General features: G+C 38.8%; 2 protein-coding genes across 4 annotated transcripts in view; one reads left to right on the top strand and one right to left on the bottom strand.

Moving 5' to 3' along the window:
- The first annotated feature begins 4,458 nt into the window (after positions 1-4,458).
- On the top strand, positions 4,459-8,328 carry hspb12 (heat shock protein, alpha-crystallin-related, b12). The gene is made up of 3 exons (XM_008426191.3): positions 4,459-5,016; positions 5,535-5,677; positions 8,012-8,328. The coding sequence occupies exons 1-3, from the start codon at positions 4,779-4,781 to the stop codon at positions 8,201-8,203; spliced, it is 573 nt and encodes a 190-aa protein (XP_008424413.1). The 5' UTR covers positions 4,459-4,778; the 3' UTR covers positions 8,204-8,328.
- Positions 8,329-12,617: 4,289 nt separating this feature from the next.
- LOC103475184 (chloride channel protein 2) overlaps positions 12,618-20,316 on the bottom strand; it is a 104,288-nt gene continuing 96,589 nt past the window's right edge. For all 3 annotated transcript variants that reach the window (XM_081614548.1, XM_081614550.1, XM_081614549.1), the window contains exons 22-23: positions 18,219-18,305; positions 12,618-16,234 (exon numbers count right to left, since the gene is read on the bottom strand). In XM_081614548.1, the coding sequence (XP_081470674.1) occupies positions 16,049-16,234; positions 18,219-18,305 (273 nt within the window). In that variant the 3' untranslated portion in view covers positions 12,618-16,048. The remainder of the gene's footprint in view (positions 16,235-18,218; positions 18,306-20,316) is intronic.

Here is a 20,316-nt window from a genome sequence, read left to right as displayed (position 1 = left end):
CCTGTTGTCCCTAAAGTTGGAGCAAAGTGAATTTTTTTTAACCTCTTCTCATTTATTATTGTAACAATGTTAGTCTTTTTCAAACATATCATAGTGAACTTAATGCTCACAACAAGAACAATAAAAACAGCAATATGTTTGAAAACAAGAATATTACAATTTTAAGGCGAATAGTGATTAAATCTCAAATCTCTTGTGATATAATGATCCTGAATGCTTAACACTTTTATATCAAGCACTAATGTGGATAAAGAAACTATTTTCCTTCACTGTGAGATTACAGTGCATACCTACAGCATGTTTAAAAAAAACATGAAACCATAAATTCTTCAACATTTAGTCAAAATAAGTGTTAACAAAGGGCTCTGCTAGTTTAAAACCTCTTTGGCACACGGCCTGTTTTTGAGCAATATGGCTGACAATAACATGCCCAAAATGAAATGAATGTATCTCAAGAACTACAGAGTTTATTTTAATTGTTTTGGTATCAAAACAAAGGCAAGACCCTACATAACATGTTACAGTTCTAAAAACCACCCTACCTGTTACTGATGAAAGTGAATTAATATGATAAACAGCAGAAATTAAGAAAAAAAAATTCTACCTAAAAAAACACTTCAATATATGAAGGTTCCTTTCAAAGCATGCAGTTGAAATCCAAAACATGTAGAAAACAACAGTACACAATCTGACCTTTTACTGTGCCAAGTTTCATGAAAAAAAAAGTTAATCATATGGGTTTTAGAGAGGTATTACTTGATAAAAATCTAGGCGGACCTTCCAAATTTGCAATTTGTGCCATTTGAACTTTCTTAGTTTTTATTTCTGTAGGTTCTGTTTCAATCATTTATTCTTTTCATATAATAAATTATTATTTATCATAAATAAGTAATTACATCTAATAATTGTTTTCGGGGGTTCCTTTGAAAAATCCACATTGCATTCATTCATAAAAAGAAAAAAATAGACAAATTGTAATAGACTGAAAATGGAACAGATTAATTTACAATAACACTTCAAATAGAATTATATAACAATGAAAATGCAAATAGCAATGAAAACTAATTTGTCAAAATGATATGATCACAGGAAAAAACAAATATATCTCATAATTACATTACAATAACAATGCGCTCTGCGCGTAAAATCATCCAATTCTCCATTCAGGCTTTCAAAACTGCGCGGGGCAGTTTCTCGGGAACCCATTGGTTAAAGTTTGACGATTGACATGTCGTTCAAACCGTCAGAGCCAATAGAATCCGAGGGCGTTGACATTGATACAGAATCTAAAGTCATTCACCAATTACAGGGGGAAAACGTAAGTGACGTACATTGACTAAGTTTGACTCAACATTTTGTTTATGGTACCTAGAAGATGGAAATGCCTCTGTGCCGAACCGAAAACCATGTGAGATGTACTCAGGGAAAATTAATTATCAACCAAGTGGAAATATTTACTCTAATATGGATTATGACCACGAAACAGCAAAGGTAGGACTGGATGTTTGATTTTAGCTTCGTGAAATGAGCTATTTCGTTTTTTCTTCTTTAACTGCTGGTTCAATGAGTTTTGCACGTAGCATGGTGACTCTGGTATTGTTGGAAACCGCAGAGCTTCGGCTTTACTCTGATAGATAGTTTTTGTGTGTCGGGCCTCGTTGCTCTTTTATTGTTGCGTTTTTTACCGGGTGTGCCTCGTTAGCCTCGTTAGCGTCTAATTGCGTTTCTTTTTATCAATCTGCTTAGTGTTCAATCTGGGTGTGGTTGAGGTAGAAAATATTATTTCTATCATTTAGAAGAGCTTATTCCCTTTACGTGGATATGCAATATGCCTATATTGATAAATATATAGCATTTGTTTTTAATTGATCTTTTTGGGGCAAGCGCCGTGGACCCTCTAGTAACAGTTGTTTGCGTCACAAAAAAAAGAGCTGATATGAAGCACCTTTCAGAAAAATCCTATTTTTGGTATAAAATCTCATCTTGTCAAGGTTGTGAAGCAAAGCGAAGCGGCATCTGATCGGATTTACACCACAGACTGAAAAATCTGATTCTGAGCCTCGGGTCTGAGTGGCTGCCATTCAGGCGGTGCTCTAAAGATATGCAGTAATATCTGGGCCAAGACTTAAGTAAATCCCAGAATCTGAAGTTTTATTGTTAAACTTGAGGAAATATGTGGTATTTTTAGTTGAAGATACAGAGACAAGAAAGCAAAACAAGGCTTCTTCTTTTCAAGTTTTTTTTGGTTGTAATTGCCCCAAAACATTATTTTCCAGAAATTGATAAAACTTTCCTTTCCTCTGCGTGAGTCTAAATTCTTCCATGCAGATTTCTACAGTTCCTGAATGTTTTACAGCTGCAAACACATTGATGCAGGTTGATTTAACAATGACTCAGTCATGCTCAGGAAACCTAAATGGACCCATCATGGTGTTCTCTGTGTACTTCTTGCCTCATTAACGCCGTCATTTTATCTCCTCTGAGTTCAGCCATGGTGCACCGAGTGACGGTCCACCATCTGGAGCGGGCCAGGAGCGAGGCAGCTCTGGACTCTGGAGACCAAAATGTGTCATTAGGGGCTGAAACCATTCCCAGAGGAGGTACTGGGTCCCCAGTGAGGGAGCTGAGGATGAACTCCTCCGCTGCCCAGTTGAGAGAGAAGCTGCAGAAAACAGCTGAGTCTACTTTCTCCCACTTTGTCTCTTTTCTATTGTGTCTCCCCATCCTGAATAGTAGCACCTTGTACAGGGTCAAGTTTTTAGGCTTTCCAAGGACTTATTAATGTATGCTGCTTCACAAAGGCAGATGCATTTGTTCCACTGGTGGGGGAACACATTGGGGCTGTCAGTGCTTCATATTACCTGCAGAATTACTGCTGACAACAAAGTTCTCTGAGCACGAGGCAAAGGCTGGACTGTACGAGAACAAATTATTAAAGGTATTCGTCCTGAATGTCGTAGTGATTTTAGGACAATTTGCAAATGTCATAGAAAACATGAAGGCTAACAGAGGGGTAGAAAAGTCTACACAGCCCTGTTAATATTATGCAACAGCTTTGTGATGACACTGTGTTAAACATATTTAAAACCTTTTCAACTTTTCAGGTAAAAATATTCTCCAAAAACAAAAGTGGCTGCAGATGCTTTCCTATTTTTGCTTAATCCACTTTTTGATTCTGTTCCAGCATTCATCCCTCTTGACTTCACACCTGTCATCAGCTATAGTAAATCTGATTAACCTGAAGGAGAGCTCGGCCTCAGGAGGATTCTCGTGACCTTTGCTGATTTGTGTCCTTTAGCAAAAGCTTTGGTTTACAGAGAGGCTGAAAAGGAGTTTATTGTAGTTATGAATCAGGAGAAAATAAATCCACACTCATTGTGGGATGGCAAAGATCAATATTTGAAATAAAAATAAAAAGGAGTGCAGCAGTAACATTTCTACAACTGAACATTCCCCCATTATTGATAAAAAAGACAAAGGAATCCAGTCCTGGAAGCTGTCAAGACGCTGACAGCAGCAGCACTGAAGTACTGATTGTGTTCTGTCTGTGACAACAGTGTCTTGTCTTCTTCTTGCCTATTACTAAGAGGGGAGTTGGAAGAAAAGGTTTTTTTCTTCCAAAGAAAACATCCAGATCTAATAAATGTCCTCCAATGTGTCATGAACTGATAAAACAAAAGTTTAAGTCTTTAGCAGCAATTCATAAAGGTCTGTTTGCTTCACAGAAGTTGTTTGTTTGTCCTGTGACGGACTAACGACCCGCCAGGGAGCATCTGCCAACACCTGCGCCTTTAGGCGCCAGCTAGGAAACTCAGGATGAAGAAGAACTTTATTTTTTAGAATTGCAAAAAGTTTACACTTATATGCAGGGCTGTGAACGAGAGAAAAACCTCACAGCCCGAATGATTTGGAGAACTTTTTCAGAGTAATCAGACATTGGCAAGTCAAGATGATTCCTACCAAACAAGACTTAACAATGACATTGAATCAAAAGGTACGCCATCAAAGTATCAAGGGAGTGCACAATTTTCTAACCAGTTTCTGACAGTGTTTTCATTTTTTAAATATTGTTTTCTTCTGTCGTGCAAGAGTTACGTCACATTAAATGCAGATAAAGTCTGGAAATGATTTGTCATAGCTATGTGGATAAGTACAAAAACCAGACCAACATTCTATATCCATTCAAAGTTAGTCTTCTACACAGAAAATTGAATTCAAAAATAGCAAGCACAGATTGTTATTTTGGCTCACAGAGTGCCTCCTCAACAAGTATCCTCTGCTTTAGCTTTGCAAAGCTTTCAATTTGTTTGCAGAATAGAAAGTAAACGAGTCAGATATGTTTGACATTGCATGCAAGGTCAGTCGTATGGACGCCCTAACCTCTCAACGGCTTTTCTATTTCTGACTACATGCCAGAAACGTCTCCAGCAGCTCTGATGGGCGTTATCTCTGGATGTGGGTATTTGTGTGTGAGAGTAGGAAGCGGTCTCCGCTCATTATCAGTTTATCCGTTACACTCTTGGCCCAAGTGCTTGGACAAATTACCATTTAGGGCTAAAGCCAGAATGCGTTGCAGAGTAGCCAACACTGTGTCCCATAATGCAGCAGGGCTCTATAAAACCCCACAACAAGGACTACAGGATGGTTAGTGTGAGGTCAGTAGCTGCTGGCAGACTCCGTCAGTGTTTAATGAGAACTCATATCTGAGGACAGATTGGCTGCATCTGGGATAGAAGTTGGTTCTCAGCAAGTTTTAAAGGCCACCGATACCTTCAGTCATGGCATCACTGACAACTTCCAGCCAAAGATCCTCTTCCTCGTATCGCTCCTCATCGCGTTATAGCACTTCCAGCTCATATCGATCAGATGGATCACCTAATGGATCCTCTGATTCCCTGGATGCTCTTTTTGAGCCTTTTATTCACTCAGCAAATTGCTCTAGTCTTTTCGGAGAGGAGGGTTCAGCGGGGCCCGACAGTCCGCCCAACTTTAGCAGGTCATCTTTTGGAAATACAGGTAGGAAAAACACTTATTTACCTAATGACGTGTCTGTTTCTCATGAGTCCATGACACAGTAACAAAAGTCAGGAAAAAATAAATAAAAAATGAGGTCTGCACCATCAAGTAATGAACTTTAAACATCCAGTATTTTTTTTTTAGAAAGTTTTCTGGTTTGAAACGAGTTTTGCCTCAGATCCATAAAAAAGCGTGAGAGTAATCTATTGCTTTTAAATGGATATTCCTTTGACATATTTCTTGTCATTTGTCGATAGGAATACAAATTTGTAGAGAATATTAAACCAAATCCAAAAGATGTTGAAGAACTGTATCTGCTTCCTCTCCAGACTACACACTTTTTTTCTTGTTGAAAAGCCTTTAAAAACAAACACTGCGTAATAAAGTCTGGCTTTATTAATTACTAAACATAACAAAAGAAGCTCATCTCTAAACGTTTTATTATTCATAAAAAGCTCAGCTAGTCTTGTACATTAATGTGTTTTTCAAGTCCTGTTTTGCATCCACTCCTCCTGTAGGTGGCACTGTGACGAACTGGCAGGGAAATGGGGTGCGATGTCTCGGTGATTCCTACTGTATGGCAGCTGACCTCAGTCAGTTCGAGCCACACGACATCGTAGTGATGGCCTACAACCACCATGTCGTCATTCACGCACAGAAGGTGTGAATGTGTCTGTTTGTTTTTCCCCTGAAGATAAGTTATTGAAAATCTAAATATGGTGGCTAACATATTTACTGTTGCCTTACTACGTAGCTTCACTCAGGCTCAGTGGCGCAAAAAGTGGGTATGCAGGGTATGCAACGCATAGGGGCGCAGCACCAGAGGGGGCGCCAAAACCCCGTCTGGAGGGGGCGGCGCGCCGATGATTGTTTTTCCATACACTTCGGCACGTGTAACGCTCCTTCACCTCGCGCACATAACGAGGTAAATGTAGCGAGTTTTACCCTTCACGTATCGTCGCCTCGGGGGGGGGTAGGAGAGCGTCGCTCCTTCACCCTGACGATCCTTCCCTCGGGAGGTTGGGTGGTGGGGGGCGCCAATCTATGTTTTCGCATCCACCTGAATAATGTGTAGTTGCGCCACTGCTCAGGCTGGCATGTGTTTCCTGAAATCTGGCTTGACCAGAAATATGAAGTGATCTCAAAGTGAAATCAGCAACTAAAAATAATTTTAGAACGACACTTGAGTTTTCAGAGCTTGTCCACATGCTTAAGTGGTAAAGAAATATATTTGAAATTCCAAGCATCCATTTAGCAACAAATCATAACTAATGTCCAATTAATCATTTATTTTTAAAATAATGTTTCATTAATCTTAGTTTCATGTTAAGTAGAAACACAGCCATCAAGCAAATTTTACTCTGTAGCTAATTTTGACTGTGGATAAAAACAGCAAGAGGTTTTGAAGAGTGACCCCTATCCTGTTGTATTTTTTCTATTTTTCAGATTCATTTTCTACAACGGTTTGACTATGTTTGGTTTTTAAATATATTGCACATTTAACTATTTATGTAAAAAAATGTCCTAGAAAAATAGATTTCAAAAATTATTAAAAAAAATAAAACTTAAGATTTCTGTTGCCTCAGAATACATCCAACTTGTTGATTTTGGCCCATGTAGCAAAAAGTTTGGACACCACTGGGCTAACAGACAAAACAAGGCAACTTTACAACATGTTTAGCCTTCCTAGTACCCGTTAAAAGTCTTACTCTCTAAATGAACCCAAGACACATTCCACTACTACAGAGAATAGTTTCCCTTTAAAGAGCCTCCATTTTCTACTCTTCTTCACTCCAAATCAAAAATCAAAGAATGTTATCAGCAGCACCTTGTAGTGCTGGCCATGGTGAGCTTACTGATAAATAAAATCAGCTGATTTATCAGTTATTCAGTGTAATAAATAAAAGCCTGTTCGTTTTCCATCCCGCACACATACATTTTTAGTGTATTGTCTGTACGTCGAGAAGGGTCGGACCCCCATGCCCTCAGCGCATACCCCCAGCTGACTGCATCAATTCGAATAGCTCCTATTTAGAAAGCTCATTTGATTAAACTCTGGATGTGAAGCACAAGCTGTTAGAATGGGCTGAACATAGAAACGGAGAAATTGATATAATTATTTTATATACACAAAGTTATAAAAATATCAGGCACACATCACTGAAAAAGAGGATGAGTTTGACACGTGAAAGGAGTGCAATTATTTACCAAATCAGGCCCTTGTGTGTATGAAGTAGTTTCTTATTACTTTGCGCTAAGTTCATAAAACCCAAAGTATACCCAGATGTCTCCTTTTCAAAACATTTCCAGCAGTTTGTAATCCCTCCTTGGTTTTTACAGCCTTGGTCTCTCAAACTGGCAAACAGATCAGCAACATTAGCATAACTTGGCGTTTCAATGCAGAAAAGCTAAAGGAAACGTTTACTGCAGGATTTTGGGCAGATAAATAAAATGCAAGCCTGTAACTTATGTGCTTCCTCGTCTCTGCTGAAGCTGGAAATGATAAAATTATAACAGGCAGAACCTTTTGTAGACTTTACTTCTGGAGCCTCATTGGTTTACTATTTTCCACCAGATTCATTCACATCAGTGTTAGTGTACATATTTGAATTAAACTACACATTTAACTGGTCCAGATCTTTCTTTATTGGTTTTAAAAATAATCATCAGGAGTCAGAAAAGTTCCTCATGTAGAACAAACTGAACAGTGACAGACAGTAAAAAGTTCCTCAATCTGACATAGTTTGTTACCAATGATCGACATGAAAACTCAAGTTAACCTTCTTAACCATGCACTGATGAAAATGTAATTAGTCTGAGCTGCTGTGCATACAAAAGTGCTGAACATTTCAAAACTACATGCTTTACCTCTCACCTTGTTTTTAATCTGTTTTCCACTCTTACTCCTCTCTTGACCAACTAGAGTTCATGTTTCTGGATCATGTTTCGTTTTCCTTTGCTTCTCTGTTTCTGATGTTCTGTCTTTCTTCTTCAGGTTCTGGATGATGGGAGCGTCAGTAACACCTTCACCCATAAATCCCTGTTCCCAGAGGACATGGATCCCCTGTCAGTCAGAGGGACCCTGAGCCCTGACGGGACCCTGTGGGTGACCGTACATCGGACCACAGAGCCGAGTGGACCAGACCCACTGGGAGTCCCTACCTACAGCAGCGAGGCTCACCTTTGACCTTTGTGTCCTCTCGATGACAATCGTAGCTTTCATTTAGATGAGTACTGACTCCAGTGAGTGGAGGGGATTTTAGTAGCGCTGGGCTTTTTGTTCATTCTTGTCATTAAACATTACAAACCTGATGTCACTGTTCACAACTGATTCTTGGGTTTCTTTTCAACTGAAATAAAACCTGAAAACACAAACTTAATTTGTGTTTACTTTGTCAAAATATAATTCATGGAAGGGTTATTTTACCGCTTATTAAGATGCATGACACAGACCGTTTTCACTACCATCCCATCATTACACACTGGATTATTATATTGTAAACTTGTAACAGCTTAGTTCCAAATCAATGCCCTACAGCACTTACCTGAAGCAGGCTGTGCCAGCGTGGACAGATGGTGTTACAAACAACTGCTTCAAACATCCTAAATCACATAATGTACCGTTTACAGGATTCCTTCCTCTCTGTCTTCAGAGCTCTCACTTTCAGCTCGATTACACAGTGGTCAACATCCCATCAATCACAGAGGGCTTTAGATTAAAGGTAAAAACTGTGAAAATTATTCTCCACACTCACATCGATGACAGACGGGCAGAACCTTTGGATATGGTCCGGTTGCTCCCTGCCTCAACCCACCTATGGACGGAGCAGCAGCAGCCCGCCCGACAAATGAACACGTTTAGCTCATTAAGCTTTTGAAGCAGCGCTTGGTAACCATCGTCCAGATGCTCTCCTCAAACAGCAAAACAACAGATTTTTATGTTTGTTTACATATAGTGAATGTTCACATGGGCAGAAAACAGACGGGCAGTTGGACTGCAAGAACATGTGCAGATGCTGTTTACTTATGTCCAAAATGGTAAAAAAGAAATATTCAGTGAAAGAGCTGTTTGGAGATTGTTAAATGAAATCTTTAGCTTTGCATGTTAATTTATTGATAACATGAGGTACATCCCATTTTTACATGTCTGATCTATGTACTGAAATATGTTAACTACATTAACGTCAAGATTATGTAAACAAATCCACAACGAAGGACTATTTAAGTCAATGGAAACTGTGAGTTGGAATTTTTGAAATGTTCAGGGGAGTGAGAATCTCAGTGTAACTCTAGAGGCCTATCTGGATGTGTTTTTATTGAACGCAACAATTCTAGCCAATCATAGGTGCATATAGATTTTTATCAAATGGATGTAGCCACTGCTCTACACCAGAAATTGGTCGTGTTGGCTGAATACGGAACAGGAGCAGCGCACCAGGTGGATGTGGAAAATAGTGCAATAGAGGACATTAGTAGTCAAGGACAATATGCTGTATGATCCACATACAGCCTTAAGAGAATTATGTTAATATGGATGTTTTTGTCTATTCTAGTCCCATCATTACTCTTGATTCCTGTTTTATTAGATATAAAGTACACAGATTGAGATGGATTTACAGGTATTGTTCTGGGGCTCATTGGGAAGCAATATAGCAGGAACATATCTTCTCTCTCAAACATCTCTCAGGAAATACTCGGCAAACAAGACTTCTTGAACTTTGACCCTTTAAATCAAAATCAAATCAAATTTTATTTGTATAGCACATTTCAGCAGCAAGGCATTTGAAAGTGCTTTATATCATAACAAACACAAAAACAGTCATGCCAGGTAGAATCAACAAACATTACATTAAGTCAAGTGCCATCATTACATTCATAACTGATTACGTTTCAAATACAACTCTAAACAGGTGGGTTTTTAGTCACCCGTTTCAGCTCAGTGTTTCAGCTGTTTTACAGTTTTCTGGAAGTTTGTTTCAAATTTGTGGTGCATAGAAGCTGAATGCTGCTTCTCCTTGTTTGGTTCTGGTTCTGGGGATGCAGAGCAGACCAGAACCAGAAGATCTGAGGGGTCTAGACGGTTGGTACAGCAATAACAGATCTTTAATGTATTGTGGTGCCAAACCGTTCAGTGATTTATAAACTAACAACAGTATTTTAAAGTCTATTCTCTGAGCCACAGGGAGCCAGTGTAGGGACTTTAAAACTGGTGTTATGTGCTCTATGTTCCTGGTTTTAGTGAGAATGCGAGCAGCAGCGTTCTGGATGAGCTGCAGCTGTTTGATTTATTGGAGAGACCTGTGAAGACACTTGCAGTAATCAGTGCGACTAAAGATAAAGGCATAGATGAGTTTCTCTAGATCGCGCTGAGACATTAGTCCTCTAATCCCGGAGATGTTCTTCAGGTGATAGAAGGCTGACTTTGTAACTGTTTGTATGTGGCTCTGAAGGTTCAGGTCAGAGTCCATCACTACTCCCATATTTTGGGCCTGATCGCTGGTTTTTAGTTTTAATAATTGAAGCTGTGCTTTTGACACTAGATTGCTCTTCTTTAGGTTCCAAAAATAACTTGTTTTTTTCTGTTCAGCTGGAGAAAGTTTTGGCACATCCACTTTAGACATATCAGAGCTGTTGAGCTAGAATGCTCAACAATATATTCTTTTCCTGGATCTCTATCATGCAGAGGTTTTGTTTAGAACCTGGTTTGGACTTTCTAAAACAAACTTGGATAACACTTTATTTGAAGGGGGGGTGAATAAGACTGACATGACACTGTCATAAACATGACATAACACCTGTCATGAACATGAATAAGCCTTCATGAATATTTATGACTGTTGTCATAAAGCGCCATTCGGTAAATTATGACACTTTTAATACAAAGTTGACATTATTCAAAATGCCTTTGTTATGACAACTTGACATTAACCAAGAAATCATTACTGATATAAATTTGTTATATAAGTATTACTGATTGCACTTTAAAAATTAGGTAACTTTCTGTTATTAAAGGTAAAGTTTAAACAGTAGTGATTTCTTGGTTAATGTCAAGTTCTCATAAAAAAGACATTTTGAATAATGTCAACTTTGTATTAAAAGTGTCATTATTTGCCGAATGATGCTTTATGACAACAGTCATATTCATGAAGGCTTATTTATGTTCATGACAGATGTTATGTCATGTTTATGACAGTGTCATGTCAGTCTTATTCACCCTCTTCAAATAAAGTGTTACTCAAACTTGAAGGTGATGGCTGCGTCAAACAAACATATCCTGTTTCTAATCCTTTTGTTTTACAGGTGATATTTAAATAAGGGATATAAGATAAAGAAGAAAGGGATTTCTCTCAGTGTTGAATTGATTTATTGCACTTGATTTTGTCAACAGTTAACAGGAATATAGCTCAACAAAACCTCCTCTGTGGGAAAGAACCATGGGGAACAAATCAATGCAGCAAAACAAAGAGAATCTGAATTTACCTTTCAAACTAGCAGGAGGTTTTCTTTTGTTCATACCAGCTATTCACTGATGTTATCTGCGATCTCTGCAGGTCAGTTAGACAATCATGATTTTCATAACAGATTTCCAGGAGGATTATTGAAGTATTCCTGTGGTGGAACCCCCAAACTTGGGCACCATAGAGAAAAAAAAGAGTTGAATCCTTTCTAGGAGTATTTGACATCTTCATACTCTGGTCTAGAAACACTGTTATTTTAGTTCTGATTTGTTCGTTTGGTAGACTTTTTTCATGGGCAATGATCATATTTCTGACTCCATCTCTGCCTGACTTTCTAAACATACAGCCAGACAGATACTTTTCAAGAAGAGCAGCAGGAGCAAATGAGGTGGATTAGCAGTGCTCAACAACTGAAGGTCTCACCAGGACTTGTTACTGTGAAACATCGTCGCTACTGCCCAGATATTGAGCAGTTAGCATTTCATGACAGTCATAAACTTGTCTTACTGCAACAATTTTCAGTCAGAAGTTTCTTAAGAATTATTTCAAGACTGACATCTACTGAAGATCAATCTGTAAGAAAATGTTTCACCTCCCTGATCCTTTAAAGATGGAAATGTCTAGATAATTTCCCAATCTGACTCATGGAGGTCAGTACACAAAAATGCCTCCTATAGAAGCAAAGTGATGCACTGCTAACGCCTCTGTTGAATAAGGCCACCGAGACCCAACTGTGATTAGTCAGGGTAATTCCTGTCACTGATCACTGTACTTTTTTTTAAACAGAAACTCTCTTGGTGTGTGTTCAGAATATGCAAAACTGTGTATAAATCAAGATGAAGATTGACTTCTTGATTATCTGATGCAGAACATCTTTCATTTTAGGGTTCAACTGTGGACAGTCAGGTGTAGAAAAAGGAAACCTTTGACATTTGGCGGAATAAAATATTTATGACAAACTAAACAATCTAACGGTTTGAGTAGTGCTGCATTTACCCCACGGGGAACGAGAGAAAAACAAAACAGGAGTCCAGGTGCGTTCCAGTTGTCACTGGAGGGGGAATTAAAGATGACAAGAGGACAGGAGCGCAGCTGCAGGATGACCAAGACTCTCAGACAGAAAACACACTCCAACACAAACACTCGTTTGTTAAAATCATATTTATTCATCATGATGTACAAAAAAAAAAATCAATGTTTTAATTTTCGATGTGAAAAATAACTCTGGAATTTTGCTCTGGTTTGGACCCCTTGGCTTGCTGTAATGCACAGTCCCATAAGGAGTGGAAAAAAGATCTGGGCTCATCAAAGCCGCTCTGACTGAAGGATGGAAGGAAGCACGATAAAACTGACTGTGTGCCTCGGGAGGCTCGGATGAGAGGAGCAGCTTCGCCACAGTCTTCCAGATAAGGTTTCCAAAAAGCCCAACTGAGACACCAAAAGTGCAGATTACTGTTGCAATGTGAATTTTAATTTCCAGAGGCTTCTGGGAAACCTTCCTCTACAAACAGTCAAAGACCTTACCACGCTACTTCTTCTTGTATACATAAATCTTTTTACTCTTTTCAGATTTCTTTACAAAAATAAGGTTATCTTGCATTCATATCAATTAAAACAGGTCTAGAAAATGAGATGAATTACTGTTATTGCACAAATCAATTACCCACAAGCAGATCCACCAATAAAACGAAAATTTACAACTTCTACTGTGATTAATGCAGGCTGATAAAGAGCCAGCGACCTCTCTCCGCAGCAGATGAGATGAGATATCTGCGGCGAGGTGAAAGGACCCGGCAGAACAATGAGAATCGATGAAAAGGCGCAAACAAATGAACAGAACCAAATGAGAGGAGTGCTTTCAGCTCCCCCTGGGGTGAGCAGACACCACGGTTGCCATGGTAGCAATTGCACACTGCCGTGAAACACCATCAAGCCACTAACATATTACGGAACAAGTGCAAGAAGCGACTGGTCTACATGTCTATGAGGAGCGAAGCAGTTCTGCACCGCTTTTATTCCCACTGATAAAAGAGAAGGAGGCACTTGTGGAATGAGCAAGTTCATTCCTTTAACTTCATTATTCTGGTTCTTCAGTTTGCCATCAGACACGCGCCGCAAGCTATCACCCTGTTAGTGTATTCGCATTTCACAAATAAATCTCGACTGTAGAAATGTTTCAGACAGCATGTTAAATATACAAAAATAACTTTTAAATCATTCAAAAAAGCGACAAAATGATAAATACGAAACATGAAAAATCTCCCCAGAAAGAAAAAGAGACGAGTCAACAAGGAAGATTGGTTAAGACACAAAATCATGATTTCAGATTACAGGAATGATATTAAATATATTAATCTGTAAGTTTCTGAGCCCACAAAGACCCCAATACCCGGTTATAAATCAGGTAACGAATAAAGATTACTGGATAAGAGGGAGGCGCAGCAGAATGGCAGAAAATACAGGCACAGGATGGCAAATCCAAGACATCATTCATCCGGCCAATCATGTGTGTTGCTTTTGGTGCGTTTTGATCATATAAAATAAATGCCACATGCATTCTCTCATGCAAAGCCATGCTTTGTCGCTGCAGACACTTCCTATTCTGCAGAACCAAACAAGAAAAGATGCTAAAATCTATTTAAAACCACTGAAGACATTAGGAGGCTGGGAGAGTTTTTATAAGGCAATAGAATGGTGGCAAAAATCTTTGTCTGGTCCTAAAGGATGTTTAGGATGTTTAGGACAGGATGGAGAAGCTGGAAGAAATGTTTTCCTCTTAATGAACAGAAGGAACTATGGCAGACATGGAAGGTATTGAGTGTTATCTGTCATGTCAGGAATCAGAAAACACAGTGCTGTTACACATTCATGCCCAACAGTAGTCTAACAATACACCGTGTTCCAAATTATTATGCAAGTGATATTTTCGTAGATTTTCCTAAATGGTCAATGCAAATGATGGTCAGTATAATTTTCAAGTCATAAACTATTACAGTACAAATCAAATTTTACTGAACAAAGCTTCCAATGAGAACAGTAGATTTTTCAAAAATAAAAAACTTAAAATGCACCGTTCCAAATTATTATGCACGGCAGATTTTCTAAACATTTAATGTATTATGAAGAACTGCAAACAGTCCTTCTTTGAATGTGCAGCATTAAGTGGTCACATATACTAAAATCAAAAGCTATTTCAATGCAAAACATCTTAACAGATCGAGTTACATGTTAACATAGGAACCCTTCTTTGATATCACCTGCACAATTCTCGCATCCATTGAACTTGTGAGTTTGTGGATAGATTCTGCTTGAATTTCTTTGCAGGATGTCAGAATACCTTCCCAGAGCTGCTGTTTTGATATGAACTGCATCCCACCTGCATATCTTCTGCTTGAGGAAACTACAGAGGCTCTCAATAGGGTTGAGGTCAGAGCAGGATTGTGATCCCTTTTATGCCCATAGCTGCCAATCACACAGAGGTATTCCTTGCAGCATGAGATGGTGCATTGTCATGCATGAAGATGATTTTGCTACGGAAGGTAGCAAATAGTTCTTTTTGAATCATGAAAGAAAGTGATCAGTCAGAAAGTCTATATACTTTGCTGAGTTCATTTTCACACCTTCAGGGACCCTAAAGGGGCCGACCAGCTCTCTCCCCATGATTTCGGCCCAAAAAATGACTCTACCACCTTCCTTGCTGACGTCAAAGCCGTGTTGGGATGTGGTGGCCATCCACCACCCATCCAGTACTGTATCCATCTGAACCATCCAGGGTTGCACAGCGGTCATCAGTGAACAAGTCTGTTTGAAAATTAATTTTCATGTATGGCTGGGCCCACTGCAACCGTTTCTGCTTGTGAGCAATGGGTAGGGGTGGCCGAATAGTATGTTCATGCACCACAAGCCTCTGGAGGATCCTCCACCTTGAGGTTCGAGAGGCACCAGCAACTTCAAATAACTGTTTGCTGCTTTGTAAGGGCATTTTAACAGCTGCTCTCTTAATCCGATGAATTTGTCTAACAGAAACCTTCCTCATTATGCCTTTATCTGCACAAACCCATCTTTGTTCTGAATCAGCCACAAATCTCTTCACAGTACGATGATATTGCTTCAGTTTTCGTTAAATATCTAATGTTTCCATACCTTGTCATATGGCACTACACTATCTGATGATTTTCGTCAGCAGAGAGATCCTTTCTCTTTCCCATTTTGTTTGAAACCTGTGACCTGCTTAATAATGTGGAACATCCTTCTTAAGTAGATTTCCTCTAATTGAGCTCACCAGACAAACTAATCAACCCAGGTCTCTGAAATTAATTATAGTGATTCAAAGACCCCTGACACACAATACCATCTATAAATTTAATAGCACAACAAAAATTGAATCTTTATGGCACTTTAATCCAATTTGGATAATAATTTGGAACATGGTGTGTTTAAATAATGATTTGAAGCCCTGAGGAATTCTACATGTTTGTAGATTTGGAGATTATAGATGTCAATGCATCCTCCACCTCCTCTTCCCCCACCTGCACCTCTTCTTCCTATTTGTCCTCGGCTTTCCCTCACTGGGACTACTCATTGGACTCCGACGTGGGTTGTTCTCCTGGCAGCGACACGGTCTTGTGACGGTCCCACAGCTTATGGAGCTCCGTCGCCTCCGTCTTGTTGCTGCTGGTCCCATTGTCCCTGAAGCTGGCCAGAGGCGGATGCAGCTTTGCGCCTTTTACTGTCACAGTGCCCTCGATGGCTTTGCGTAGCTGAAAGAATAAAGACAAGTTTAGAAAAGAAAGGAATGAAAAAGGACAGTTCGGAATAATGTTATGGCTGACGTTCATCCTAAGTTGGAAAGGGAAACCAGAAATATACCCAGTCCAGTCCATCAGTTGGTTAAGTTCTACTGTTGGTTTCTTTGGGACTCTTTTTTGGGTCAAGTTAAACTCTAGTGTATTTCGATTTCACAAAAGGAAGACTTTTCTTTCTTTTAAATGTGAAATATGCAAGACTCTATATTGCACAAAGAATGTTTTGAATATCTTGCAAAAGCATTTAATATAACAGGACTTTATTATATTTCTGAAAGGTGAATAACAGTTTTTACATCTGGAATTCTTTGGTTATTTGATTGAAATATTTTTTATTCACTCAATACACACTTTTTTGTTACGAACTATGATTAGAGTAGAAAATTGGAATCCAGAAAAATTTAAATGCAAAATAATAATATTAATAAAACAGTTTTGGGAAAATAAAATGGATGTCAAAGTCCCTACATGTATTTTACAAAACTAGAACATGTGTCCCTGAACGCGTTCTGGCAGGAGGACCATGGATGCTTTCAAGAAAAATCTAGTCTGTGTCTGACCAAGTGTCCGCATTTTTGGCATAAAGCTGAGCAAGCTGTTCCCAGTAGAACTCCACGTGGGCTGCAGGTTGTCACCAGTCCTATTTTTTCTTTGTGAACAAAATCTCAAGATATCAGAAGAGTGTGTGTGTGTGTGTGTGTGCCGTTTCAGCTGAGTTTCAGCTTTCTTTTAGTAGCTCATGTGGTTCAGTTGGCATCTCCAAGCCATGACTGTCAGCCTTCAGCAGAGGGTTGTTCAGCAGCCAAAAGTGAAGGAGATGATATAAGATTCTGCTCTTTGAAGTCAGACATCATGGTTTCCAACAAGAAATGGGTGGGCTACACTTTGCCTGGTGGGGCTATATTTGCCTGCTTGCCTAAGAACAAGAATGGGCTGCAAAGTGCTGCTAGGGAAAGGGATGTGTGTGGGTTTCCCTCCAAAATCTTTTACCACTTATAATCAGATCTTGGGATTTGAGGAGGACAATAGAAATATGGATGGACTGATGCACTACTGAGCTATAATTCATAGAAATGCAGGACAAAGTACAAGTCTTTCAATTGGACAGATAAATTTAGGTTTAGCTTTTTTAGCTTCCCATTTATTAGTCACAGTAAAGTATTGCATCCACTTTATTTATTCTAATCATTAATTACAGAAAGAAATCCTTATTTCATCTAAAATTTGTTTGACTTATTTTTACCCAAACCAGGCGAGTGGTTATTTAAAAAAAAAAAAAAAGAAAAAAACACTTTTACACTTGAAACAGTTTTCAATGTGCTTGCTTCAGATTCACACAACTTTTTCAGTAAAAAAACACAACAGTCTTCCTGTATCAGGTTGAAAACAACTCAAGGAAGAAATCTGGTGATTTCTTCATCATATGTGCTAAACATATTGTGATATAATAGGAATGTCTGTAAAGGAGAACAGCTTTTGTCTGCTGTGGACTTTTTGTCTGATGGCGGAACAAAACACAAAAAAGCTTTAAATGTCAGGGTCCGGAAAGCAGAGCCTGCACTTAGCAACAGCTCTCTCTCTACTTCCTGGCCAATTGAAAAAGAGTGAGGTTTTGAGCTGTTAGGGAGGCAGGAGATATGTAATGAGAGGGACGTGGGCAGAGGACAGACGGAGACAATAGATAAGAGACAGCAATTTGCAAGAGCCTTATGTCTGCCACAGTAAATCACAGGCAGAAAAGAGGAATTATTAAAGATGACTGAAAGGCCTTTGTGTAACTGTATGCTAGTTTAGCACAGCAACAGCTCTGCTGATGAGACAGTTTTAAAAACAACAAACGCACTGTCAGTGCTAATGGATGTCACGGATATGAGCAGAATTCGATTCTGCAATAACTATATATCAATTCTCACAAAAAGGAGGAAAAAACCAAACTTACCTCCTTGAGGGAAACCACCCCGATGAGACGGCCGGTGCTGGTGACGTAGGCGTGGTCGAGGCCCAGCAGGGAGAAAAGCTTGTGAGTCTATGAGAGATGAAAGATGGAATTAATCTTTAGAGCCAACCAGAACCTTCACAGAGACAGCTCTGTGAATGTTTCAGGCTTGAAATGGAGCTCATTTAAGGAAATGCACCACTGACTTTAATTATCCAACACTTCATTCACAAGACACTCACTGAACATGTTCAGCTAAATTGGATACAGATACTTTGGACATCCCTGGGCCACACTTCCAAGAACATTCACACTTTAAAAAGGGGGAAAAAATACTATCCCTGCAGTTGCTAATTATCCAAAGCTAATTACCTTCACAGTTGGAAAATTGGATCCGTTAAAACCGCACATAAAAAAAAGCTTTTGTTATCTTAGCTATGGAACAATAATAAACCAAATTTTGTAGCAAAGCATCTTTATTAGTGCAGTAGGCTACACAAGAGGTTTAACAGCCACATAAGAGCTGCAACTGTATGTGGAGATGCCAAATAGCTAGAAGCTAAAAATGGAAAGCTGAACAGAGGAATCAACACACGTGTTGAAGTGAGATAAAAGTGAAATCTTCTTTCAAAACCTTTGGAATAATCAGACACTTGACAATTCAGCTGTTGAGAAGCTAATTATGTAATTTTTGTTATTTAACAATTAAAACTGAAGAAAATCTGTCATGCTGTAAATTTTCATGCTACCAGACATGAACATCTTACCCGTTTCTATGCATAATTTACATGAGGGATGCTCAGAAATAAAAATATGGCTTGATATTAACATCCAATATTAATATTATTGTTAAGGCAGACAACTGATTGCACTATGGTGGCCAAGATGAGCAAACAGGCGTAAACGCACAGCTAATGCCTTATTGCTGAAATGTGCTATAAATAAACTTGATTGATTGATTTGAAAACGAGCTGCAAACAAGTTAATTATGCAAACTCCCAAACACACAAAAACAAGAATCAAATGAAACAAATACTGCAAACAGAAATTCCTGCATTCACAGAAAACAGAAGCAAAAACATAAATAACAGAACAAATTCAAATGAAGAATGCTACAATCATAAACAACACGCTGGACCCAGACAGACCTGCCTAATGGAGTCAACCTTACATAAAAAGCCACTAAGCCTTTCTGTTTCGGCTGGCTCCTCTGATTTTTTTCCGATGAACTGCTGTTATTTTATAGTGCCACTGGTGAGGCTGTGAGATGAGCAGACTTGCTTTCAGTCAAATGGTTATAACAGTGATAAATACCTTTAAATGGCAATTCAAGCCAATCCCACCTTGCTGAAAGTTAATGTTAGCTATAATGTTAGCTAAAGATATTAAACTCCATAACTGTAAGGTCAGCCCTTAATATCAAAACATATTTGCCTGTCTTTAAACATATTTTAAAGACAGGCAAATAGGTTTTTTCCTTCCAATTTTAAACTAGCAAATTAAAAGCTAATATGTTAGTCAAATTTATCGTTTATGTGCATTATTTAGCAACTTGGCTGATGTGACAGTGCTTGTGTTTTTTGCTATGTCAACTTTAGCCACATAAAGACCCATGTTAGCCTAAGGACACATGATGGGGGGACAAAGTTGGCTAATGTCATGTTCATGACAGTGTCATGTCACTCTTATTTACATCCCATCAAATAAAGTGTTATCGGAAATACATTGAATAAAACAGCTCCTTTATTCTTGTTTTTCTGCTTTAATCAAAAGCAGTTACATGGTAGCATGTTTACTCAAGGTCATTATACTTATCATGCCTATTTGTCGAATTCTGCCCATTGACTAGTGAACAAATGTTCTCAGTGCACTAAGGCCTGTAGAGTTTCTTGCTCAGATATCAAAAATGTAAATTTTACAATCTTTTAACATGTCTATAGTCAGTTTTGTATTGAGACATGGAGCTCCATCAGTTTTGTATTGAGACGTGGGGTCAGAGTGCTCGACACTCTGACCCCACTCTTCATTGTGGCCAGTGTTCTTAGGCTGATCTGAGGTCTGTGAGTGAGCTACCACATGTTTGAGTTCATTTATCCTCAAG

Source organism: Poecilia reticulata, chromosome 13, assembly GCF_904066995.2.
Source record: "Poecilia reticulata chromosome 13, P_reticulata-male-v2, whole genome shotgun sequence".
Lineage (NCBI taxonomy): Eukaryota > Metazoa > Chordata > Actinopteri > Cyprinodontiformes > Poeciliidae > Poecilia > Poecilia reticulata.
The sequence above is the reverse complement of the archived record's forward strand: the minus strand, read 5'-3'. Positions and strand labels throughout refer to the sequence as shown.